This window comes from Stegastes partitus, unplaced genomic scaffold (genome assembly GCF_000690725.1).
Source record: "Stegastes partitus isolate 25-593 unplaced genomic scaffold, Stegastes_partitus-1.0.2 Scaffold94, whole genome shotgun sequence".
NCBI lineage: Eukaryota > Metazoa > Chordata > Actinopteri > Pomacentridae > Stegastes > Stegastes partitus.
This window is the reverse complement of record NW_007577825.1, coordinates 211,570-236,801: the sequence shown is the minus strand read 5'-3', so window position 1 is coordinate 236,801 and position 25,232 is coordinate 211,570. Positions and strand designations below refer to the sequence as shown.

Genomic DNA, 25,232 nt, shown 5'->3' with positions numbered 1-25,232 from the left:
TTTAAAAACTGAGTTTTGTTCCAAGAGAAACTAAATTTCTTGATCAAACGTCAATCAACAAGATTAAATATTTGCAAAGCAATGTAAAATGACTACAACCAGAAGGAGAAGAATAACCACAAAACATCTCCAAGATGCAAAAACATTTAGCGACACAGACCAACTGCAAAGGGACGTAAAAGTACCACAAGAAGAAGCAAAATTACAACTGAAGACAGAAAATAACTGTAAACAGGTGCAAAAAAACTACAACCCCCCCAAAAAACATGCAGCAATGCAAAACAACTAAAAGTGCATCTTAAAAAGGCCACAACCAGAAGCTGAACAGCCACACAACAACCACAGAGATAGAAAATGAGGTGCAAAACAATGAAGAACCACTCAGCGACACAAACCAACTGCAAACTTCTAAACATTTGTTTTGCACCTTTTTTTAAAGTCTAGAAATCTTATTCTTATGTAGGAGGAGCGTCTGTGCCCAGGAGTCCAGGCTTAAACCTCCTTTATAAAATAAACAGCAGCCATGAAATAAGCCAGATTTAACTGGCAGTCGTTGATTTATGAAACACCCCTCCGGTCTCGCAAGCTAGATTTTACTTTGACAACTTAATACAAATGAGTGTCAAATTATATCTAACTAGAATCTTAACCAGGTGCTCCTATTTATAAAAAGCATTTTGTGGAACCAGCCAAAGTCTAGGACAAGCTGAGGGTCGGATTGACTGCTTTTAGAACCACACAACAGGACCGGGCATGCTCTCTATCCAAGGCCAGGATCACACAGTAGCAGTATGGAGCTGAGGGAATGTGTCTCTGATATGAATGTAAGGGAAGGAACGATAAGGAGAATTTACAACAATTAATCCATTTCAGAATTCGACAGTGTAAATGCACAGAGTATGTTAAGCTCATGGAACTACATTTCTAGATAATAATTTCTCTCTCCCACTGCCGTCTTGCCTTGTACTACTGTGATCTCCGTCCCTGAACTACGATCAAGTGACCTCAATAAAAACGATGGAAGTGTAGAAAGATGAGTGTTCAGCTCAAGAGCTTTCCAGGAAATGCGGTAGCATCGTCATGATCTCTGCCCCAGATTCCTTAAATCTGCAACAAAACAATTATGAAATCTCCGACCTCCTCACGGCCATCCAAACACAAATTACAAATGTTTCTGAGCGCGAGCGGAACGTCAAGTCTATGCTACTAGTATCAGCAGCCATGTTTTTCTGATATACAACACACCTCGAAATGGTTTGACAAACTTGCATCACATGTATTCAGTCTTGTTTTTTTTGTTTTGGTCACTATATCTCCAGATTGTGACACTTCTGCTCTGTCACCTTCATCCACTTCTGTTTATTCCTCCACTTCTTCCCTACCTGCCTTTTTTCTGTTCAGTGGTTTTTAAATCTGCATTTTGTACTCTCTAGCTATGTAAAATATCCAACAACAACAACAACAACAAAAAACATGGAATACATTTTGAGAGAATAAAGTTTAATTTTAAACTCCTGAAAGTATACAGGTTGGGTTTATTTACAGACTGTTTTATTGAACCTCGTGTTGATTTTTTATTTTTATTTTTTTACCCCCCTCGTAATGATTAATACATCAAAAAAGGTGCATTAAAATGAATTTCAGAGGAGATTTATTGAGTGCAAACAATTGAACAAAGGCAGGCATGAAACAAAAGGCATTTTCACTTTCAACAGTCATCCGTCAAACGAGCTAATTTCAGATAAGACGAGCTGCATATGAACATATTCAAAATAGACAAAAGTGTTGTATTTACATTCCAGTGGCTGTTGGCAAAACAATGAACAAACAGCCTCGAGACAGTAAGGCAAGCTTTAGGCTAATTAGATCTCAGCTCATAAGTAACAGGCTGAGGTTGATCACTTATAGCAATACAAAGCCCTGAATAACAGTTCATTTCAATCTTTGCAAACTCAATAGGTATGTGCCTGCAGCAGAGCATACAAATTATCATTTCTCTTCAAAACAAATAAGCCAGAAGACGCAGATACCAGAGATATTTTCAGTACACTGCATTACTTTATCGTTAGCCAATTTTCCTCAGCGAGACCTTAACAAAACCTGCCAGAACGTATTCTGCTTCCACACTTACCCCCTTTAACAACTTTCATTTACATGTATACTTGTGCATCTTGCTGCCAGCAATAATTTCTCAGCCTGGCCAAATCTCGGAAAAAAAACAAAAAAAACAAATTCAAATTACGCTTTCCATCATCAGATGTTATCATTTTACTGTAGCTGAAAACTTGACTATTTGCAGAACAGATGCGAGAGGAGCCTTCTGCGATGCAACGGCTGTTACAACACAACCACAGATCATCGACGAGGCATTACCAAGGTCCCTGCAATCAGTTTCATTTTTCACAAAAAAAAAAAAAACAAAAAAAAAAACTGCTGCATATGCCATAATGACAATGACCCAGCGATGCTAAATCAGCACATAACTGCTGAGAAATTATTCAGAATTAGACAATGTTCATTTGTATTTCAGGACGGGACATTTGTTTTCATATGTTTACAGACAATTATCAAACTTGAGGAAATCAATTTTCCGCATATTACCTTGTGTAGGAAGCTCTGCATTGGCTGTTAAGTCTCCTCTCGGGAGCTATAAATCTCTATTAACCAGGAGGTAACGAGGAACGAAGAATGAAATTAGATTAACAGGATGGCTATAGGCAATTAATAAACAGCTACAGTATGTCTCAGTATTTACAGCAACACTGCGGTCAGAACGAATAACCTCAAGGAACACTAAGTGTGATGTACAGCTGTTGATCTACCGCCGTTAGTTTCCCGTATTCAGTGTCATTAGTTAAATAGATGCTTCAGAGGCCGTTACAATAAACATTCCTCATGAGCCTCACAGATGTTCCTTCACATCTGAAGGACAAACGATTGCTGTTATGTTTCTAACACCAGGTCAGCGCCCTCTGTCAAGCACAACCTTGTCTTCCAATCAGTCAGAAATGTTTTAAAATTTAACATTAAAATAGCTTTCATTCAGGGGGATTGGTGCTTTGAATTCCAGCATAAACAGATCTGCCATGACTCTCTCCAAAGCATTTTTTTTTTTTTTTTTTTAAATTAGCTTTTACATCAGAAATAGCAAAAATGACATGGGAACAAAGTGTTTAAAAAAAAAACCAGACAACTTTATTCACAAGCCATTTCTGCTAAATGCATAATTAAATAAGCACATAATCTCAAAATATTACACAAGATACAATAAAGTTAATGACACGATGACCTTTGAAGGATTTTAGTAAGATGTGTTTGAGGACAAGGTCGATTTTTCGGATTTTCAGTAATACACGTATCAACAACGAAGCTTTACGAGTATGGATCAGTGACCTCATCCATACATACCAGAGACCCACACACACACACCCACACACACCAAGAGTTCATAGTTCATGACTTTAAGAGAAAGGCAAATCAGAGGAAGAAAAACAAGTACAAAGAGCAGATGATCTGTGCTACTTCCCTCCCTTTGAATGTCGTATGACAAGATGCAACAGGCCTGGTGCGTATTTGGTATAAAAACAGCAGTAATATGGAGTCAGTCACTTCCTCTACGGAGCAGTTTCTGATACCCACACTGCTTCTCACAGTCCAGCATAACCATGTGTGTCAAAGGTGGCGGACAATTTTTAAAAAAACATGTAAATGTTTGTGTACTCCATCTACATCTCAGTGTAGTCAAGGCAGGCACATTACTGGCAGAACGGCTTCCTGATAGAATTTTATTTTCATTTTGTCAAAGTGTGTGTGTGTGTGTATGTGCATGCCCGCAAGGATATAGTGTGTGTGTGCATGTGTGTAGCGAAGGAGGCTCAAGGTTGATAGATAAAACTGGCAGAAGCAGAATTCCTCGTCTATTTGAGGAGCTTGTTGGCTCTCTGGTTCGCTTCATCAATGCGCACTTTGTTCATGTCCGCCTGAAACAAAGAAGAACAAAAAAAAAAAAAAAGTGAAAAAGGGACAGTTATACAACATTTATTCATACAGCAAATTACTGTAGCATTTAACAAACATTAAAAGGTGCTACGTCAAGTTTTGTTTTGTATGTGACGGCCCCTATTTTATCTGCACACAGTTCTGTGAATGGTTTCATGCAGTTTAACGAGTATGCAGGTGGGTTCACTTGTGCTGTTCCTATTACTTTTATCTGTTCTATTTGTTAGTTGTGTTTCGGCTATGTGTTCTTTTATATTCCTCTTTGTACAGCACTTTGGTCTGTCTTGGAGTTTTAAAGTGCTTTATAAATATAACTGGATTGGATTAACATGCAGCAATGTGTCCACAAAGACAGGAGTAAAAACAACATCATCACCGACTAAACACGTATGTCAACAATGCAGGATCTAAACTTCTGAAAACCAGACAGAAACAAAACTAATAACAATGCACATTAAAAAGGACAACTTGTCCAACACTGGACGAGTCAGAAATGTCTCACCTTGTCAGTGATGCGGTCGATCTGTTTGTTCTGCGAGTCGATCTCATTGCCCATGTCCAAAGCCATACCTCTCAGGTTGCTGATGATGCTGCCGACTGCATCCAGATTCTCCTCCATTTCATCCTCACGTGCATCATTTGTTATCCTGTACCACAGATGAAACGTTTTATTTTAAGTTCATTTTATTTATGCACTGTCGCAATATCTCACATGGACTAGGATAACTGGAGACAATAATTCCTTTCTGAATGACTATCATGGTTTTTATGAACGCTACGGTAAAATTCTCAAGATTCCAAAAACAGCCGTGACCACACCTCTTGATGTACGGGCCTGATTGGGCCGAGGCGTTTGCCTGGGCAGCCTGGCCGTTGCGGACGCCTGCGGGCTGGCTTGAGACTACTTTTGCGCCACTGGCGTCGACGTCGCCTTCGCCTCCTCCAAGACCCCAGGTACGCTTGTATTTTGAGTCATGCTCGATTGAAGTCACCCTGGAGGAAAAACAGAACGTCAGAACAAATGAGGAAATCCAGAGATGTTTAAAAAATAAAATAAAATAAATAAATGTTAGTAGATGGAGCTTGAAACAAAAGCATTCACGACCGGTTTACGAGAACAAACGTCAGCTATCACTACGATCACAGATGGTCATTAATATCAATGAAGTTGAAAAGATTCCCTACCTTATCGCTTCATAGTCAAAGAATCTTCTTCTCCAAAGTGAAAGCATTTTGGGAAGATTTTTTGCACATTTAGAACCAAGTATGATCTCAGTGTTCAGACAAAATGACTCTGCATAACGATGTGGCCTGACAGAGAGCTTCGAGAGTGCTCAGCGCAGATAAGTGCAGCCGTCGTGATAAGAACTTGGTGGGAACGGCGACACATTTCCTAACGGCTCATAAGCAATTGGCAATCCTCAAAATTGAATCAGCAATCTTTTCATCATAAAATACATATTTGACAATAATTTTTCCCCCTTCTGCCTCATACGTGGCTTTTGCAGCCATGCAGCTGTGTTTGTGTGAAATCCCCCTGGCTGACCAGAGTGATGCTCAACCTCGTGACAGCAGAGCTACTAAGGGGGAAGGGCCACTGGGCCAAAGCTAGTGTTTTTTTTGCAGTCCTGTACTCCCATTTTGAATTCGTCTTTGCATGATATCCTCCATACTACTCTATACAGTAATCCAAGACCATCTTGGACAAAGCTACAAACATACAGGCTTACGCTTTGGCCAGTTGTAATGATTTCAGCTTTACGGTAGGTGGCTATAACCACGATACCCATGAGAGTTGGCTGCTCATGCAGTGGATAAGGAGCCACGTAGAGCTAGAAATAAGGGCAATAAGGAATTGAAAAAGTTCTGTTGTTGTAGTTGTGCACAAAGCAGAGCAGCATAGTATTGTTATTAACAGAAGCCAATGATGTAATAAGAGCTGATAACATAATAAATTTGCACTTTTTAAAATGTAATAAGCCAATAACGTAATAACTGGCCAATAATATAATAAAAGTCCTGAACCGATAACGTAATATCTTTTGGCCAATAACATAATAAGTTATTATGTCATTGGCCAAAGGTTGTTAGGCTATCGGTTCAGGACTTTTATTACGTTACTGGCCTGTTACATTTTAAAAATGGCAAATGCATCACGTTATCTGCCATTATTAGTTTATTGGTTTCTGAAACAGTATAAGAGAATTTCAATCTAAAATGCTCCATGAGGGTTGTCTCAACTTAAACCAGTGTGCCTTTTTCTTCTTTTTGGTTTTGCATTGGGTTTTTTTATTTATTTTTTTTTAAATTTACATCAAAAAGAACCCAATATTTCACAACACAAATGTTCTTCCTGTACTGAGCTTTAAAGTTTTATGGCAACACCAACTGCAGAAGTGTCCGCCTCGTCAGTTAATATTGCCAACGGGGGAAAGGAATCAGATTTGTACTACTGGAACAAGAATTGAAAGCAACTCATTCTGCTTTGAAACCGTGTTCCGGCACAAAAACATATTGAATTATCAAAATGTTTTTTTTTACAGCTTCTTTGCATCGTTGTGAAGCTCGACAGCAAAACCAGTCACATCCCTGCTTTACAAACAACTCGGCATGCTGGCACAGCACACAAAAGTTAAACATGAATATCATCTCCTGACTGGCAATAAATTGCTTTTACGCATCCAAAAATTCTGGTTTGGAGCCTGCAGCGGTTCTGAGAGCACAGCGTACCTATCACAGGGGCAGACGCAGAGGCCGCAGCACTTGGAGAGGTCAGTCAGATTTTTCTCGGCCGTTCTCATGTCCTGGTTGATCTGATCCATGCCCTCCTCCACACGCCTCAGCTGCTCTAAAACCCACACAGGCACAGCACACCATGTCAGACTCGGCTCGTTATACAGTTTTATACGCCAAGAAACGGGTCTTATTGTTAATTCTGTTTTGTTTATCACCTTTATCTATTCATTTTTAGAAACGGATTAAATTACACTTAATGATCCCATTGGGATTCTTAAATTGGGTCAATAACTGGGTCATTGCAGCATCAAAAAAAAATTGGGATGTAGTTAACAAAAAGAACATACGGTAGGTAGTGTAGCAAATAATTAGGAATGCACATTTTTAAACAGGGAGCACATGCCTTGGACAGAACTTACACAACAACTTAAAAGCAATAAAAAATTAATGGCACCAGTACATGTGTATAACTTTTTCAAATATATTCTATGATCATTTGGGCCAAAACTGATGCGTCTCAGTTTAAGTGCCACCACGAGTATAATTTTCTGTGTCTGTGATGCTGAAACACAACGTCATTAGCAACTCTTACATTTTGTTTTTACGCTGCACTGTTATTAATGGCCTGCAGCACAAACTAATTCAACTCAATTTTAGAAACTACTTAACATTCTCAAACATCTTTGAACGTATTTGTCCTCGGAGTTTGTCTCTTGCAGAAATACCCTTCAGATATTCCCTGTACGATCATGACTTAACTGAAGAAAAAAAATAAAATCCTTGAGGGATTCTGTCTCCCTAAATCATCATAAAAAGTTCTTAGAGAGGCAAGAAAGGTTAAAAATCTGTATTCTAGGACGATGACATCTGGCTGATTTTTTAGCTCCAGTCAAATCTTCCTTTTGAAAAGACTGAAAAACTTCAGAAAAGAGCCATTCGCTAAACTTCACCCTTAGCATTTGGGACAGTCTTAAGAATACCACAAACAAAAAAACAAATAAAGCAACAATAACACATGAGATTTGAAAAACTATTTATAATACGTGTGTACCTCCTTGCTGGTCCAGCATCACCATGGTGTTAACGCCAGTCTCTTTGCTCTGAAAACACAAAAAAACATTATCCAAATTCAGAACACAAGAGTACAGATGAATTTATGTACTGAAAGAGATAGAAATAATTAGGTTTGGATCCATTTCCAAATGAATTAGGATACTGGTTTTGTTCAAAACTTGAAAGATGAAGTGTAACAATAACTGAAACAACCTTTTTCTTACAATGCAGTGACCTTATTGTCAAAAAATTCTGTTTTTCAGCCCTAATGTGCTGTTTAAAAGGAGAACAAAGCCTTTTCAATTTTGTATGTCAGTGCCATTTATTTAAAACATTCTCTGTTCTGAGTTCAAGCAATCAAAGACTACTTACAAAACTGCAAGCTCGGACATAATTTTATTGAAATCGTCATTCGTTAATTGGAAGTTTTCGGACACGCACTCTGGCCATTAAACCAAGGCTTCACTGAACAGAATATTTTCTGTCAGCGACGGCAAAATTGTCAAAGTCTCACCTCCTGTGCCATCTGTAGCATCCTCCGTGTGCTTTCCAGTGACTGTGGAAGAAAAAAAACAAAAGACAGAAGGCGTTTAGAGAATAACGAGAAGTGAAGAAGGTTATTAGCTAAAAGCAGTCTGCACAGAGAGCCTGTGAAGAAGACTTAAACAGAGACAGAAACTGATTGGGAGTGCAGTCACACCTCAGATCTCTCTTTAGCCAGCAGGGTTGATGCATTTTTACGTTTGGCTTGATTAGTTTCTAAATCTCCCAAATGCAACTTCACAAAATCTTGCAAATAAAATGAAAATGGACGCACACATTTAGTTTTAGGACAGCACTTTGGTAACTTGAATTCCAATAGGAGATTACAGATTCTAATCACATGACTGAAGCGAAAGGAAGGATTTCTCTCCTCTGTCATAGTTTATATTCCCTGTTGTTTGTAGAAACCTTTTCCCAGTAGCTTACCAAGCTCAGATTGCTCACAGTGGAAACTGATGGACCAGTTAATTCAAACAAACCAGCTGATTACTGTGAATGTGGCCTTAAGACACAGGCAGACAACAGAAGGGAATTAAAAGACAGTAAGAGAAAGAACAAGATAAGACAGACAAGGAAATTGGAAAGATGCACGTGATAAGAAAAGCATGCAGGAAGCCACACTGTTAATATTCAGAAATATATTAAAGCAGATGCCAACAAATCTAAGAACACAGATCTACGGGGGTGTAAGGCTTTAAGGTAGAAACGCAAATTGTGTGATTTCGTTTCCCTGCATCCTGCCTGACATGTTTAACTCGACAATACAGCAACACAAAATGTACACTGTGATTACTGACAGTATCTGATCTGGGCTTAGTTATAAAATTATGATCTCGGTTACATGAGTTTTTCTGGACTTAAAGGTTATTTTAAACAACAATTCTCTGTTCTGCTGATTATTTCAAATTATGAAATATCAGAAAACAATGAAATGCTTCCTATCATGCAGGACAAAAAAACCCCAGGAAATATTTATATTACTGATGACTTTGTATTGTATTAATTAGGGTCTTACCCACTAGTAATCCCTAAAACATCATCATATAGATATATAAAGAGAGGTATATAAAATAAAGATAGACAATGACTTCTCAAGTACAGTCACTTTTCTCATTACTCGTTTGACGAAACCTTAATCTGCAACCGTTTGGATAATTAATTTAATGTTTTTTTTAACTCACGGCATTTAAATATGTGCTAGTTACAGAAATATTTGCTTTAGCTTCGGATTGTTCGTCAGAAAAACAAGCTAATGTGATCGTAAAATATGCCATCATTATTCCTCAAAGACCAGTTTGACCCGTCGTCTTGCATTTCATAGGCCAAACTGTTAATTAAGAAATTAAGTGACAGTCTGATTCACAAGCATCTTGACAGTGATGCAGTTCTTTCAACAGCACACTATAACAATGGATTTGAAATTAAGCAATCAAAAAGAAATGTAGTGAAATTTAACAAAAACACGGCATGAAACATTAAGGTGTTACAACCATGTTTTTACATAGTCTGTCTATTTTCACAGCCACAAACTGACATTATTGAAAGTACAGGAATTATTTTTAATACTAAGCCTTTGCAGTCAATGTCTGCCTGAAGTCTGGAACCCACAGACATGAAAACATGCTGAGTTTCCTTTCTTGACGAGCTGTGCCAGGCCTTTGCCGCCGCCTACTCCACGCTCTTGATGCCTTCAGATTTGTTTTCAATAAGAGAAAAGCAGCTCAGTTGGGTTGAGATCAGGTGCCTGGCTTGGCCATTTAAAAACATTCAATTCTTTCTATCTGAACAAGCTCTTGGGTTCCTTTCACAGTACGTTATGGGTTATTATGGATCTTTACTGTGAAGCGCCTTTATTAGTTTTGCAGTATTTGACAGAATCTGTGCATAAAGTACAGTTCTGTTCACTTTAGAGTTTATCCTGCTGCTAACACCGGCTGTCACATCATCAATAAACATCAGACACCAAGTTCCACTGACAGCCTGAATGTCCTTGCCATAAAACTGCCACCTCCCGATTCGGATCATGATTCCTTTCCTTCTTAAGTGTCACCAGTCATTTAGATCTGAAGGGGAATTCTCTGTATTTACATTTATGAAGGCACCATTTCTGATTGCAGACCTTCTTCACAGGAAACATCTCAACTTAGCTAAATGCTGTAAACAAGTTTTTGTACACCAAGGGAAGAATTCTACGATCATCTACTTTGGTTGTCGTTTGTGGTTTTCCAGACATTTTATTGTTGTTGCCACTCTGACCAATCTGTTTCTATTTTTCTGCCTCACCTCCACCAACATCTCTTTGGAATGTACATGAAGAGCAACCAAATTCAACACTAAGAATTAACTCCAAAATCTTGTCTCATTAGTTTGTGGCAAATTAAAAAGGACACAGAAAACAGCTCGCCATGAAACTGCTTATCAGTGAATTGTCTGCTTATTTTTAAGGCTGTGAAAATAGAGAGACTATGTTAAAAAAAATGGCCATATTTTTGTTAACCCCCCTGAATTAAAGCTCAAAGTCAGCACTTCAATCACATGTTGATTGCTTTTATCAAATCCTTTGTGCTAAAGTACAGGGGAAAAATGTACAAAAAATTGTGTCTCATACTTATGGATCTGACTATACGCTGCATTTCTACATTTAAGCTTCCAAAAAAATAAAAAAATAAACACATCACTACTCAATTATCTGGTTTGCAAATGAGATTTTTGAATCCAAGCATCCCGTCTACTATAATAATAAAAACCTAACTGACACAGCAAACACAGCCACAAGCAATGCCGTACACTAAAACGTTTTAATTCAACATGGCCCAAATTCATACATGTTAATTCTCTACAGTATATAAATGCTGCATACTAATCAGAACCGTCTCGCTGTGATTTTACAACATCACTTCCAGTTCAGAGAGAGCAACAATTTAATGCTTTCTTTAAAAGTAGTTTTCCATCCTAAAGCAGTTTCACCAACAGCTCCTTTACATTCTGAGGAAAAAAGCTACAGCATCGAGGCTAAAATGAATAATTTATTAGCAGTAACATAAAATCGATTGTCTAAATATTCTTCTGATAGTCTGTAAGATGATAATTTTCAAGGGAAAAAAATGCCAAATATTTTTAAGATCGATTTTCAGCCTGTCGAGTGTGAGGATTTGCTTTTTTTCTGTCTTATGAGAACTTGAATGTTTCTAGGGTGACATTTTTGAACATAATCAATGCTTTCAGCAATTTAAGGCATGCTCAGAAATTAACCGTATTTAATTGGCATAAGGTCACTTTTTCCACACACTCCATACTCAAAAGCTCCTTTCTTAACTGTCCTTGATCTGGTGAGATGAGTAAAGTTTGCACAAAAGCCAGCAGTCCAAAGCACGACAAACAAAAACTCAAATGTGCGCACAGAGACAAAGTGTTGACGACAAACTGGAATGCAGTCAGTTCAGGTGAGTAACGCCTTATGTGTCTCTATAAATAGCAAACGCTGCAGAGAGGAGTGCATGCAAAAGGAGTGAAGCAAGGAAGCGACTCAGGGCACGACTCCATTGTTACCGTCACTAATGAACTGTTAACAAGAGAGAGTGAGGACCAGATTCCTCATTCTCTCTGTGTTATGTTTGCTCCGAATACATTAATCAGCGAGTTGAGAAACAGACAAACACGGAATTGGCGAGAGGGATGTGTCGATCTCAGCCAGGTTTCTGTTGGCTTAGCCAGAACATCACTTGGGTGGATAAACATTACATTATGTCTCCTAAAATCCTTGAACCTGGCTAATTAAGCCTGAAATCGCGGTCTTCGCCAAACCTTCCAGATTGGTGTGCTGTGACAATTCTTTGAGATACAGACAATTGTGAGATATTTTTATCGCGTGTTTGGGATGGCTTAAATGGGAGTGCAGTTAGGTGAGGTACATGCAGGTTCCAACGAGCTACATGGAAAGCTTTCTAACATAAAACTCAAATTATTCCGTCAAAAAAAAAAAAAAAAAGCATACAGGCATTATGGATATTAATTGGCTGCAATATACCAGGATTACTGGAAAGTATCACACAAAATATGGATTTAAAGAATTCTGATGAGAAAGTTTTGAAGTCTTGTTTTTACTTTTATAAATAGCCTTGAAATTGGAAAAGACAGCTCATGTTTGACTTCTAAAAGACAATCTTTTTTATAAAAAAATTCTGATGCTGTCCGGATACATTGCCAGCCATGACAGGACAGTGTTTCAGGTATGAGTGGTTACCCAAAGCCAGAGTAGTAGGTAGTATTAGCAGAAGGACCCTCCCATGCCCTGTCCTTTCTACGATCTCCTAAGTCAACCAGGCAGCAGTAGAAGGAAGAAAGAAATACAAGGAAAATTGTCGGTTAAGTCAGAAAACACACAGAGAGAATTAAAAACAGAAATGGAGAGAAAAAAAAGAGATGGAGGGGAAAAACTCCAGACAATTAGTACAGTCAGAATTACATGAAGGTGAAGTGTGCCGCTACAAGCCCAGCTAGAGTAAGTTAATTTGCCTCCATTTGAATCAGATGGCTGATCTTATGATGCCCTGGAGTGCTGATTAAACAATTATCTCCCTGATAATAAAACACTTAGATATAGCTGACAACATTCAAACTGTCAAAACCACGGAGGGGTAAGGGAGCTATCAGACTAAATTAGGCGTAAAGCCTCACACACTTCCTATTAATGCCCGGCTTAATAATAAACTCTGAATGCAAGGACTCTCATTACCCCCTCCGTGGCCTTTCGGCGCTACAATACAGCAAATCCCAGATTATTTTTTCTCTGACTGACTTTCTGTTGTGCCAAAAGTTGCCGTTGTCAACATGGTTACATTTAAATTCATTATTTTATAATGGCAATGCTTAATTATGGTAGGGACGGCAAAATGAAATGATTTAATATGACTACTGTGCTGAGATTATATTTGATAATTTGCACTGTGGTGACTTTTAAAATGTTAGACATTTACATTTTTGTATTTTGGACATTTGGTATACGAAACTTTAACTTGCTTTTTTTCATAATAGTTAAATGAGACGATCTGTATTTTTGCCATGAATCTACATCCAAGCAATTAACTTTTAGCCTCACTTCTGTTTTGTTTTTTTTTAAGATTCAACAACTGAGATGTGCCAATTAGGGAACTTCACAGGTGCTGGTTAGTGGATTGTTTTAACATTTAGAAAGAGGGAGGTTATCCGTGTCCTCCTACATCAAGTACTTATGCATATACACCAAAACTACTTTCATTTCACAGCATGTTCTCAGTTCTTCCTTATTGGTTTGAAGTAATTTCAATTTAAACAACTGGTGTTGCATCTGAGACAAAAGAACTGTTGTGACAGCTTGTTAGTAGAAGATTAGTGTGTATTTCTGTAGTGGATTAAAGTGACACTTCATTGAAAATCTCTTTCTTTTCGGCATTAAATGCACATCCCCTGCCACAAGATGTCTGATATACGTTAGCGTCTTCAACCTACAATACATTTTGTTATTGATGGTTTTCTTAAAAAAAGGTGAGTGCTCTATGCCTGGAGACTGCAATGTCTCACATGATCAATTCCAGTAAATGTCAGAAACTTTATTAGATTACTCAAGTGACTCGATGTAATAACTGATTTGATATACACCAACTAGTGCCCAAAATACACTCAGAAAACAGCGATAAAATATCTGTAGAAACTTCTCAAAACCACTTCTGCAGCATTAGCTACTTCCCTGCTCTCAATTTCTATGCTCAGTATGTTCCAAACACTAAAACTTCTGCTTGTTTTGGGTCGATTTTACTTTAAGGAAGTTTCCTACTTGGTCAGAGAGAAATTCACAATGACAGAATGGAAAAGAGAAAGGCACTGTGGGTGTATGTGCGCATTGTTTGTGTGACTCAGTACCTCATCAGTCACTTGGTTGGCCCTCATTGTCATCTGTTCCACGCTCATGTCTTCCATGTTGCTGCTGTCCTGTTTGGAGGCTCCTCCCGTGGCACCGAGCTCAATATTCTGCGGCCTGAAGGCGGACAGAGGTCAAAAAGTCACTAAGCAGCACCGCATCACAGGCCATCAATGAAACTATAAATATTAAAATTGCTCTCTATGACTATATAAGAGCAAGCACAGAATGGGAAACAATGCCGGTTAAAGAGTGAAGTGAAGCTTTCTGGAGAGGAAATGTAGCAACAGATAGACTTTCAGAGGAAACAATCCATTTGAGAAGTTACAGATCACTGCCGTGACAGTCCGTCACCTGCGTTAAACATCCCCCAGTTCATGTGGACAAACAACTGGTTTGTGCTGCATCGACATTTAGGGAAATTGGGTCATTCCTCATCATGGTGGAGGTGTATTTCTGTACCATTTGCTGGTCTGTACACTGGATTACACTGAAACTGTGTAGCCAAGCTTAATAAAACTTGGTGGAAAGATGAAGAACGGCCACTCAAATTTTGGTTCTGGATCACTTTCTGTAATATTGATCATAGGACACTGGACGAGGATGGCGTTTACAGAGAACTTTAAAATGTAACAGCAGCGGTAAAACTGTATTTCACAATTAATCGGCTGCTTACATGCATGCTGTACCATTCGAAGGAAATCAGACGCAATAAGTGACACCATCACAACTAACTATTTGAGCAACAGAAAACTTACTTAGAACAATTTTTATATCTCAAATGACTTTTCAAGACTGACACCCATAATGATACGAGTACGATAAATAAATCATACAACCAGTATTTGTTTTTCCACATAAACATTTTGGTAAGGAACCCTTGAATTCAGTCGTTTAAGGACAGAGAATATTATGTGTAATGGGTCCGATATTTAGCAGCTGACAAACTTTGCCAGTTGTTTCCGCTGGACAAATTATGCAATCAAAATGCCATTTCAAAATGACTTAAAATGCACTTTCAGCATGTATTCTGGACTCCCTGGTACATATGGGCTAACATGTACTCTGCAACAAACACATCTGCTGTAAGACAATATCTGCCAATAGACAGCCTGGATAAGTTAATCTTAAGTTTAAGAGACTTACCAAATAAGAGTATTAAACACCTTGGCTACAGCTCCTAAACAGGTGAGGTTTTCTTTGCTTTTCACTGTCTTAAGTTGAGATAAACTGTTTCCCTTCCTGCTGATTAGACTAAATAAGCAAGTAGGCACCTCAGATTTTTGGTTTTTCATACTGATAAGTGACTATAAAATGACTGACGAAGCTGATAAAATTCTTAAACTTAAATCAATATTTATGTTTGCATCTTAACTGAACTGCACTCCACACACAGCACCAAACAGTGAATGAACATTAAGTTTATCTGGTGTCAGCTTTTCAGTTTGTAACAGTGGAGACACAAGGCAGAACTTAGAATTACAGCTTTATAGGTTTATAAAGGTTGTGGGAAGCTGTAAGTTAAGGTTCATTAAGTTCTAACGTCTCATGTCACAACACAAATCAGAGCTCAGCGCTATAGAGCACTTCATTGTAAATGTGGAGAAAACGATCAGAGATAAAGCATTTAAGCGCACAAGCAAATCAATGTTTGGTGTGTGCATGTCACTCATATGGAGAAGGGAAAAAGAAGATGCAAAACTTAAACAAATCAGGTTTTTTTTTTCCTGCCCCTGAAGGAGTTTTAGGAGTCTGAACACATACAGCAGGCTCGCTCATAAAGTGTGCAAAGCTTAGCTGCAGCGTGGTGAGTAGAATCATGTAGGCTAACAATGAGGGAACAGAGATATGGAGGCTGCGATAGGGAAAGCAGAGTCACGAGAGTGGATGCTGGCAACCGGCAGGAATATAACACTGCCGAGGATTTTTTACAATACTTAAACTTTAATTAAAATGATTAGAGCTACAATAGCAGATCAATAAAATGCGAAGCTAAAATGTGGTTTCAGAAATGCTTAAATACAATAAAACAATAAAGGATATGGGTGGTGACGGTATAAAAAGCAACTTGGGACAAAGAATTGCTAACAACGGAGGGTTTTTAAAAGTCTTAAGAACATTCAGAGACATTTTGGAGACTAAAGAGTTACATCTTGATTTTATCAGGTTTGACTTTCCTGGTTTTAAAAGGGAAGCATTTCATTTAAGTGACGCACATTTATGACCTTATTTGACTATTTAAACTCAGTAATGTAAACAGTGGATGGCTCCACTTATTGTCTTTTCCACCCCACCCACCACCTCTTCCAGTTATTCCCCTCCGGCAGGCGAAACAGGACACACATACAACAGGACTGGAAAACAGCCTATCAGGAAAAATGGGTCAATGTGAGCGGCTTCAATATGTCTGAAAAACTGAATAATCACATAAAATAAGTAATAATAATATGATATGAGAATTTATCATGAAATCTAATAAGATGAACTATAAGGCTAAATATCTACAAGGATATTTGTGGACTACATATAGGGACTGTCTTAGAAGAGACATGATTAATTGACTAAAAACGTGGTGAAAAATTTATCTACATGCTGTTGTCATCTATTAAAAAAATAATAAAACAGCTACAGTGCATTAAAATGGAAATTAAGCCCACCTTTGGCTCCTCAGTGTTAAAGGCTTGCCGAGTCCCAGTGTGAGTAACTCAATCACTACAAAATCATCGCTTCAGGTCAATGTCAAAGACAAAACCGTTTTGGTACAACTACTCCTACATGTGATTATCTGCCACGGATGATCACATCAGGACGCACTGAGGCCACGTCAGACAGCTCGGTGTGGGCTGTGCATTCAGATCAACATTCAGATTTCATGATCTTGCACAATATGCAGAACAGCAGGGCGGGCGTGAGGATGCGTCACCGAGAAGCTGTGAACAGCAGCAGGAACAGTTGGTGATGGCCGGCCACTGAGGGCCACTTGTTGTGAAAATTAACATTTTTTCTCTGCTCTCAATTTGTTTTTTTTCTAAAGATTAACTCACTAAAGTTCAGACAGAGCACAGTGTATGAAAGCAGGGTACAATCAAATTCTTAGGTTTGTTAGCTCTGATTAACAGGACATATGTTGCTGTAAATGATCAAATACTCTGGGCTGTTTCTCAATATAGAAGCTTAAGTATAAAAGCTTGAGTAATAAGTGTGGTTTCGTTGTGTTGCTCTAATGCAAATCATTCGGAGATGTGTGCTGCAGTCACAATTCTGACCTTCCATAAACAGTTTAGCCGACACAAATCCCTTCTAAGCAAAATGTGTGCATCAAGCGACCTTCATGCAGTCCAGCATCACAAAATACAGCAAAATGAGTGTTGTAACGGCCGCCTCGGAAACGCTCCGGCTCACAAGGTAAAATGAGATCAAGCTCATCATAAGCAAAGAATTAAGTTTGTTTTCTGTGATACAGACAGACTGCACTGTCAAGGGCACAGAACCATAAACACAACGCTCTGTTTTTATTCCAGCTCCAGAGTTTTTATACACCAACATTCAGGAAGCACTGCCTCATTCTCTTTTCGGCTTTTTCCCCCTCTCCCGTCATCTCCTTTTCCTTTAAAGTTCAAGTAACATGTTCCTGTTTTGCAAATAACCCCTGAACTTCAAGTTCCCTTTCAAACCTGCAGCAACTCAACATCCTGGAGGAAAAAAAAAAGACGAGGAAAATGGATACTTGGCAGACAGCTCAGAGGATTTGATGTTGTTGACTCTGCATTTTTTCCTTTTTTTTTTTTTTTTGGACAAGAGTGCACTTGGTTCACACAGGCTTGACTGCTTTCTCTAACCGATTATTGGACTTGGCAAGTTACTGATGCAAGTTTTACAACTATAACCCTAAAAGTAGACTCATTCACACATGTTACAGCCCTTTGAAAGCCACAATGAAAGCAGATGAACATGTCAACACTGAAATATCAGTTACATGTGCCAGTAAAACAGACCTCAGCGTAGCCAAATATTGATTTACCCTTGTGTCATTGTGGTGAGGAGGTTAGATTAAGCCACACGTTGGTACTAGATTTTCTAGATGCTAGATTTTGAGGCTATATTTGGTCCTTTGTGAAATTTAACCTAACTGAGCTCTATTCTCACTCCACAACAACACAAATATGTGACACCAGACAACGCGAGTCCACAGATAGGCTGCTCCTTATGATCTATGGATTATTTTATCAATGAATCGATTAGTCGTTTGATCTATAAACATGTCAGAAAATGGCAAAAAAAGTCTCAGTGGAAGCCAAATGGACTTCCGTTCTTCGATTTAAAGCTGACGAAGCTTCTCGGATGAGAGGCGAGATGTTTTCTAGAAACGAAAAGAGAAGTACAGTTGCCTTCTATTGAAGTACTTACAACTACACTGAACCGCATGACTAAGAATCTACACATACAATGCTGACCAGTGTTTTCTAAAGCCCCAGAGGACGCCCTCAAATTTCCTGTTTTGCCCACAACCAAAAGAAATTCAGTTTAGTCTCACAGAGAAGTAAAGAAACCAAAGGATGCTCAAATTTACGAAGCTAAAATACAAAATTGTACACTTTTTCTTAGAAATCAATTAAGCAATTATCACAATGAATTAATTTAATCGCTGACAGCTAATCGACTAATCGTTGCAGCTCTGTTCACAGGCACAAGAGGAATAATTGAACAAGCCTTAAGGACATACCCATTCATGTTGCACTTCCTTCACAGCACCAACAGCAAGTGCCGAACACAACAACTCCTACAGGGAAACATTTCTTGTTCTTCTACCCAAACCTGTTCCACCAGATCTGACTGCAGCACAAGATGACACCTTTTCCTATTCAAGCTCAGTTCAGATCCTTCTTCTTGATCTTCTATACGCTCAAACATACACAGTTTTTCCCCCTTACAGCCTGTTTTCAGCACATTTATTTGGGCGTAGAGTGGAGCGTAAAATGACTGTTTGGCTGATAACACTGGCCTGTGTGCAGAAAACAAACACCAATGACATCATGCTGCAGAGAAACCCTAAACTACGACCTTGTATTTTGAAGAGCTTTCACTACAGCTGAAGACAGGGGAGAGGAAATACGACACATGGTTAATCATTTTCTTGGTTACATATAAATAGGCATCCAAACACCTGATCGCGATTATCTAATAGGCAGAAGAGTCCAGTAAAGTTCCGAACAACCATGTGACAACAGGTGACGTTAGGCTGACTCAGAAACATGAACCAAAAGCATCAAAGAGTCCCCACACCCCGCACACCACCGTGGGTGTAAGAAAGTCCCAAAACAGCACTTTAAAACTCACTTAAAGAGTTCAAAAGAGCAACATAACAGTTTCAAACAGTGCCTCAAAGCAGATTAAAGTTCTCTTACATTGTCTGAAAAGTTGCCGTTGCGTTCAGAGTCTCGTAAACGTGTTGAGATCCGGAGGGCAACTCGTTCACTAAAGTGCTGCTGCTAGCTAGCTAGTTAGCCAGTTCCGCTTTCCTGACAACTACCCAACGCTGCCGCTCAAACAACTCTGACGGGTGACAAAGGTAGACAGATATTTATCAAGTGAGTCAATACTTACAGGTAAACCTTCCTTGTTTTTAAAAAAAAATGTCCTCGCAACTCCTCCTTCTTGACGGTATGTGAACTTGGCTCTGGGAACTCCTGGATTCCTTCACTAGTTCCGCCGTCTGTCTGAAAGTGTGTCGGTTGGTGCCTTTAAGTGCCGTCGGAAATCCCGCAACTCATTGAATACACGCGTTTTAGACGTTTTGAAAAGCGCACGAACGCGTTGCTCTAGCAAAATAAAAAAATAAATATGATTTTAAAAAAATACATAATCAAAAAAATCACCATGATGTATATGTAAAAGAGCTTTGGACTGAATTTGGAGCGCTATAGCATTAAACTTAATGATTAGTAATGGATTTTAATACAAACTTGCTTTTTTGGTCCCTGTATCTCCTCTGCAGTGGTAGAAAACACTCAATTTCATTTACTCAAATTGTTGAGTGTACTTAAGTATAATTTAGAGGCATGATAAAGCACATTAAATATAGTATGGCATAATATTGCATAGCATAGCATAGCATAGCATGGTCTAGTCTGGTATAGGACAGTATATTTATTATAGTATAGTAGTGCAGTATAGTACATTATAGTATAGTATAGAATATTTAGTATAGTAGTGTTGTATGACACATTACATTATAGTATAGTATAGTATAGTATAGAATATTTATTATAGTATAGTAGTGTTGTATGATACATTACATTATAGCATAGTATAGTATAGTATAGTATAGTGTTACGTCTTGTGCTTTTTACTCTCTTTCATAGTAATAATACTAAACTTCAGGTTTATAGCACCTTTCAAAATTGCAATTACAGGCTCCTTTACAAAAAATAATATATGAAGCAAGCAACAACAAAGATATAAATATGTCAATAATGTAAAATAATAGTAAAGATAATGAAACATTGAAAAGAGCAAGAGCAAAACATCAGAAAAGGGATAACACGGTTTACAAACAAACCTTTCAGCACCGTTGAGTTTTTAAAGCTTTCTGAGCCAGACCATGTGGAGAATTAAAAGTAATCAAAAGAATCTTAAATTGAATTCTGTGACAATTTCAGTGTAATGAATAATTTGGGGAGCCAGGCTCCAATTACTTACTCATAAATGAGAAAAGTTGAAGAAAATAGTTATTTGAAAGGGACAGGGAACACCATAAAGCCTTAGTGCATGATATGACATTATATTTTGAATTGTCGCCTGGTGGCAGAAATGTCCTTTTAGATAAATAGAGACAGTTTCATCATTATTTAAATAATAATAAAAAAAAAAAGGTCACAAATGGGTGCATAAAAATTCATCAGAACGTGGGAACGTAAGTGTTTACTGTTGCTGATTAAAATTTTAAATAAAAAAAACAATTAAAGGCACTTTAGACAAGATACATTTGATGGAACAACCCAGCACAGTATTACCTTGTTTGGCTCCACTTCAAGATCAGCTCAGTGTAGTTTATTTTTTTGCTTTTTTGCTTTGTATTGATCGATTTGGTTTGATCACGTTTTCCAATGTGCACTTCACAGCTGAAGGAGCTTTCAGAGAGTACTTGAACGCAGCACATGACGGTGCGCATGTCCTGTCATATGACTCCAGAGAGAGAGAGAAAAGAGGCGCTGCTCATTTTCCCCACATGAGTGCAGCATTTACCCTTAACCCGGACCTCCCCCCACCCCCGCGCCCTCCTCCCCCACTCCTCTGGGTATTTTACATGAAGAAAGAACGGCTGGATATTTTTCATATTGTTTTCTGAGAGATGCTCTGAAATCTGAGCCTCTAGCATTGAGTCTGCTGTGCAGTTTCCCTCAAGTTTTTATGGTTTTTAAACCACAAAAAGCCTCTCTCAAGGTGACTGCAAAGACACTGGGCTGAGTGCCAGCCAACATATCAGCTGACAATGTCTAAAAAGGCAAGTGTTTTTGTTTTTTTTTCTTCTCTCCACTCTATCTGCAGCTAAATTTCCCCCCCCCCCAGTTGGGTCACCTACAGCTAAAATAACTGCAAAGCTGGAAATTCCAAAATTTGCACAAGGGGTGCTCCAAAGCTGCCCTCACCAAACTGCCCATAGCTCCTGAATGATGCCTAGCTCTCTCTCTGCCCCATGTATCTTTTATAGAGTCTACATAGCATGTATTATTCAGCAATAACACACGGCCCATCTGGATTGCAGCGAGTGTGTTTGTGCGTGCGTGTCTATGCAGGGGTGTGCGGTTCATAGTTAACTTTGCTGCTGTGCAATTTCACCATTTCACGCCACATCCAGCAGCGCTTGAAGAGCTAAGAATTAGTATTTCCTCTGTAATTACAAGTTAAGGTGTAATGTGTGTGCGTTCGACGGAGGATGTGGAGAACAGAAAGAATAGAAAGTAGGGATTGAATGTGTAATAGTGAGTACAGATGGCACGTTCAGGATCAAGCTCTTTCATCATACCGTTCCTCATTAATAGAGACGAGAGTGCTGCCCTAATTCCATAATTCCTAAATCATGCCAGTTAGTTGAATTTGAGGAGACAAAAGTAGAGGAGAATAGCTTAGCCTATAGTCTAATCATGTGTCTGAGAGAGAGAGAGAGCAAGAAGGCAGCAGAAGAGGAGATGAAGGGACTGGAAGAAGGAGGGAAAGAACGGAGAAGGGTCGCCATCTGCATTTCCTGGCTTTGCTTTTTGGTTGTTGCCAAAACCAACATCATATAGGCCAAATTTATTCTTGCCAATTATTGTCCCATGTGCACGCCAGCCAATGAAAACGGCTTAAATAATCAAGTGATTAATTAGATCTGGAAGAGAATACAAGGGGGTATAATAGTGCATGTATGAGCATGTGTGTCACAGCCCACATCACTGGTTTCTCATGAATTCAAGGAGCACATCTGTTAATTTCTGGCTCCGTTCCAGCTGTATCACACATCCATCTTTGCTCTCGCAAGGATTTAGACATGGGAATGTTTCGAGGCCTTGCTTGATCGGGCTTAATTTTACATTAGGCTAATTCCGCTGGTACCTGATACTTGTCAGGACAAAGAATTGGCTGACCAAGCGTGCGTCTCAATATTCAGAGATAATTTCATTCCCCTCGTCTCCTTTTCACTGGAATCTCCGCTTCCTCCTTTTGAATTGAGCTCTCATATGAAGCAATTTGAAGGAAACCAGAGACATTGATAGCCATTAGCCCACTTTGCACAGGAGGGCCAAACATGTCAAGCCGAGGCTCATCTATTATTCATGCACCTCAGTTTTCCTCCAAAAACAACGTTTCTGATATTCTTTTTGCATCACGCTGCCAAAAGTGACAGTGTCAGTGGTTTCAAATAACGCTTTTAAAACAGAGCTGATAAATGTTTCAAGCAAGCACTGGCCCTTACAAACCCCAACGGGGAAACATGTCTATTGTCTGTCTGTCTATTTATATTCTGATCTGGTGAAAACCTACCGAGCTTAAAGAGGACAGGGAATTCACTTTTTAAAATATTTAGCTTGTAAGGTTAAATGAGCTTGTAATTGTTCCATGTTTTGCTCATGGATGGATGATTTTGATGGACATATTTCAAACATGTGTGCTTTGCGTAGGTTCCCGAGGGCGTTCTCTCTCACCAGAAGGCCACACATTATAAACCAAAACAAAAAAACCACAATAAAACCACCATAAAATCTGCTCTGGCACAAGCATGGACACAGGTCTTTTTGGGGGTGTCCTGTGGTGTCTGGCATTAGGACGTTGGCAGCTGATCCTTTAGTCCTTGGATCTTTGGGCTTTTGGGTGGGTTTTGGAACGTCCTGCAGACATCTGGTGAGTTTGGAGGCCGGTCAAGGCTTTGAGCTCTTTGTCGTGTTCCTCGAGCAGTTTTTGTGGTGGAACAGGGCATATTGTTTTTCTGGGGGAAGCTGCTGCCATGTGTATGTTTGGACTGCAGCAGTACTAATGTAAGCATAACATATTAAAGTGACATCCACATTAATACCAAGACCTAAGGTTTCCCGGCAGAACATTGCATTGGAGCAAGACGATCAACGTTTTTCACTGCACCCGTCAGTGGTTTTAATGTTGGAGCTGATTAATGTATCTCTAAAATGCTCTTTATTTATAGATAAGTAGCATTTTAGCTTAGCTTAATGGAGCTCATTTTAACAAACTATATGTGCAGTTGAGTAGAGTCCAGGTTCAAACTGTTACAAGGCAACACTAATAATGGGTTCTACAACACAAATTTGTACCGTAATTTCCGGACTATCAGCCGTTACTTTTTTTCTACACACTTTGAACATTGATGATGTGACTAATTAATGGATTTTTACGAATTTGCCTCGAGACGTAAGCGACATTGAGAGCGACAACGGAAGAGAGACTGAGGAAGTGTGTGACGAAACAATCCTGAGGCTGTTCAATTCCGACACTGAAGAAGATGACTTTTGGTTTTCGTGCGCAGGAGGAAGATGAAGATAGCGATCAATGACTTTTCCTGGTAGGCTACTGTATTTTTGATTTTCTTAACCAGCCGTGTTACAGGCACTGTTTAGAAAAAAAGCATTTATGGTACGTATTTGTGTATGTTACTGGTACGTATTTAATTAAAAGTTTAAAAAATATTTCTGTATGACATCTTTCTTTGTAAATATCTCATGTTATAATGTGGACACCTGTGGCTTATAGACAAGTGCGGCCTGTATATGTACAAAATTTGTTTTCTATTTAAAGTTAGTGGGTGCGGCTTGTATTCAGGTGCTCTCAATAGTCCGGAAATTACGGTGCTAGTTCTTGTTCCTTCTTCTCAAATATTTGCTTTTTTGTGAAGTGGTGGTTCATATGAGTGTGTTGACTCTCTGTTATTTAAATTATATCAGAAGTTTAGAACACCTGTAGGTGGAAATGAACACAACTCATATGCCAAGTTTCCATTCAAATGTAGCTACGAATTTGAACAGAATTTCAAGACTGTCTAAACGAAACAAAAAGAAGAAGCAGCAAATGAACTGTTGTGCAAATATTATGTGCTTGGTCTATTGAAATAAACAACTGTTGACAGGTGGGAACCATAAAATCGTTTCAGGAGAAGAGAGCAAAATGAGATGCCATAATTAAGGAGCACCTGTCAAACCTCAAGCAAACGAAATGTGACATCCATTTGTTACATTTCGTGCACTAACTATTAATTTTTTGGATCAATTATAAAACTGTTTCTTGTAGCCCACATATCTTTTTTTTGCACTTTTTTCTTCTGCAGTTGCTTGTCTTTACAGTGAACTTTAAGATGATGTTGAGGTTGCATGCTTCTTCCATTTGTTGCATTTTTATCAATACACCAGCTTTTGTCTTTTTCAAATTTCAACATTTACCCTTATTATTTAAATATTTCAACTTATGGTAAATACAAGTAGATGGGAACATAGACTGTATAAAAGATGGACGTAGCAAC

The 25,232-nt window shown here is 38.7% G+C and overlaps 1 protein-coding gene across 3 annotated transcripts; it reads right to left on the bottom strand.

The window, feature by feature from the left end:
- Positions 1–1,634: 1,634 nt before the first annotated feature.
- On the bottom strand, positions 1,635–19,943 carry snap23.1 (synaptosome associated protein 23.1). Of its 3 annotated transcripts, none has more exons than XM_008277287.1 (8): positions 19,832–19,943; positions 14,230–14,344; positions 8,303–8,344; positions 7,787–7,835; positions 6,730–6,847; positions 4,819–4,992; positions 4,502–4,646; positions 1,635–3,980 (listed from the first exon to the last, which is right to left on the bottom strand). In XM_008277287.1, the coding sequence occupies exons 2-8, from the start codon at positions 14,284–14,286 to the stop codon at positions 3,918–3,920; spliced, it is 648 nt and encodes a 215-aa protein (XP_008275509.1). In that variant the 5' UTR covers positions 14,287–14,344; positions 19,832–19,943; the 3' UTR covers positions 1,635–3,917. The 3 variants fall into 3 exon arrangements, with proteins under 3 accessions (XP_008275509.1, XP_008275508.1, XP_008275507.1); XM_008277286.1 differs by lacking the exon at positions 19,832–19,943 and adding an exon at positions 19,633–19,789; XM_008277285.1 differs by lacking the exon at positions 19,832–19,943 and adding an exon at positions 18,951–18,964.
- Positions 19,944–25,232: the final 5,289 nt, after the last annotated feature.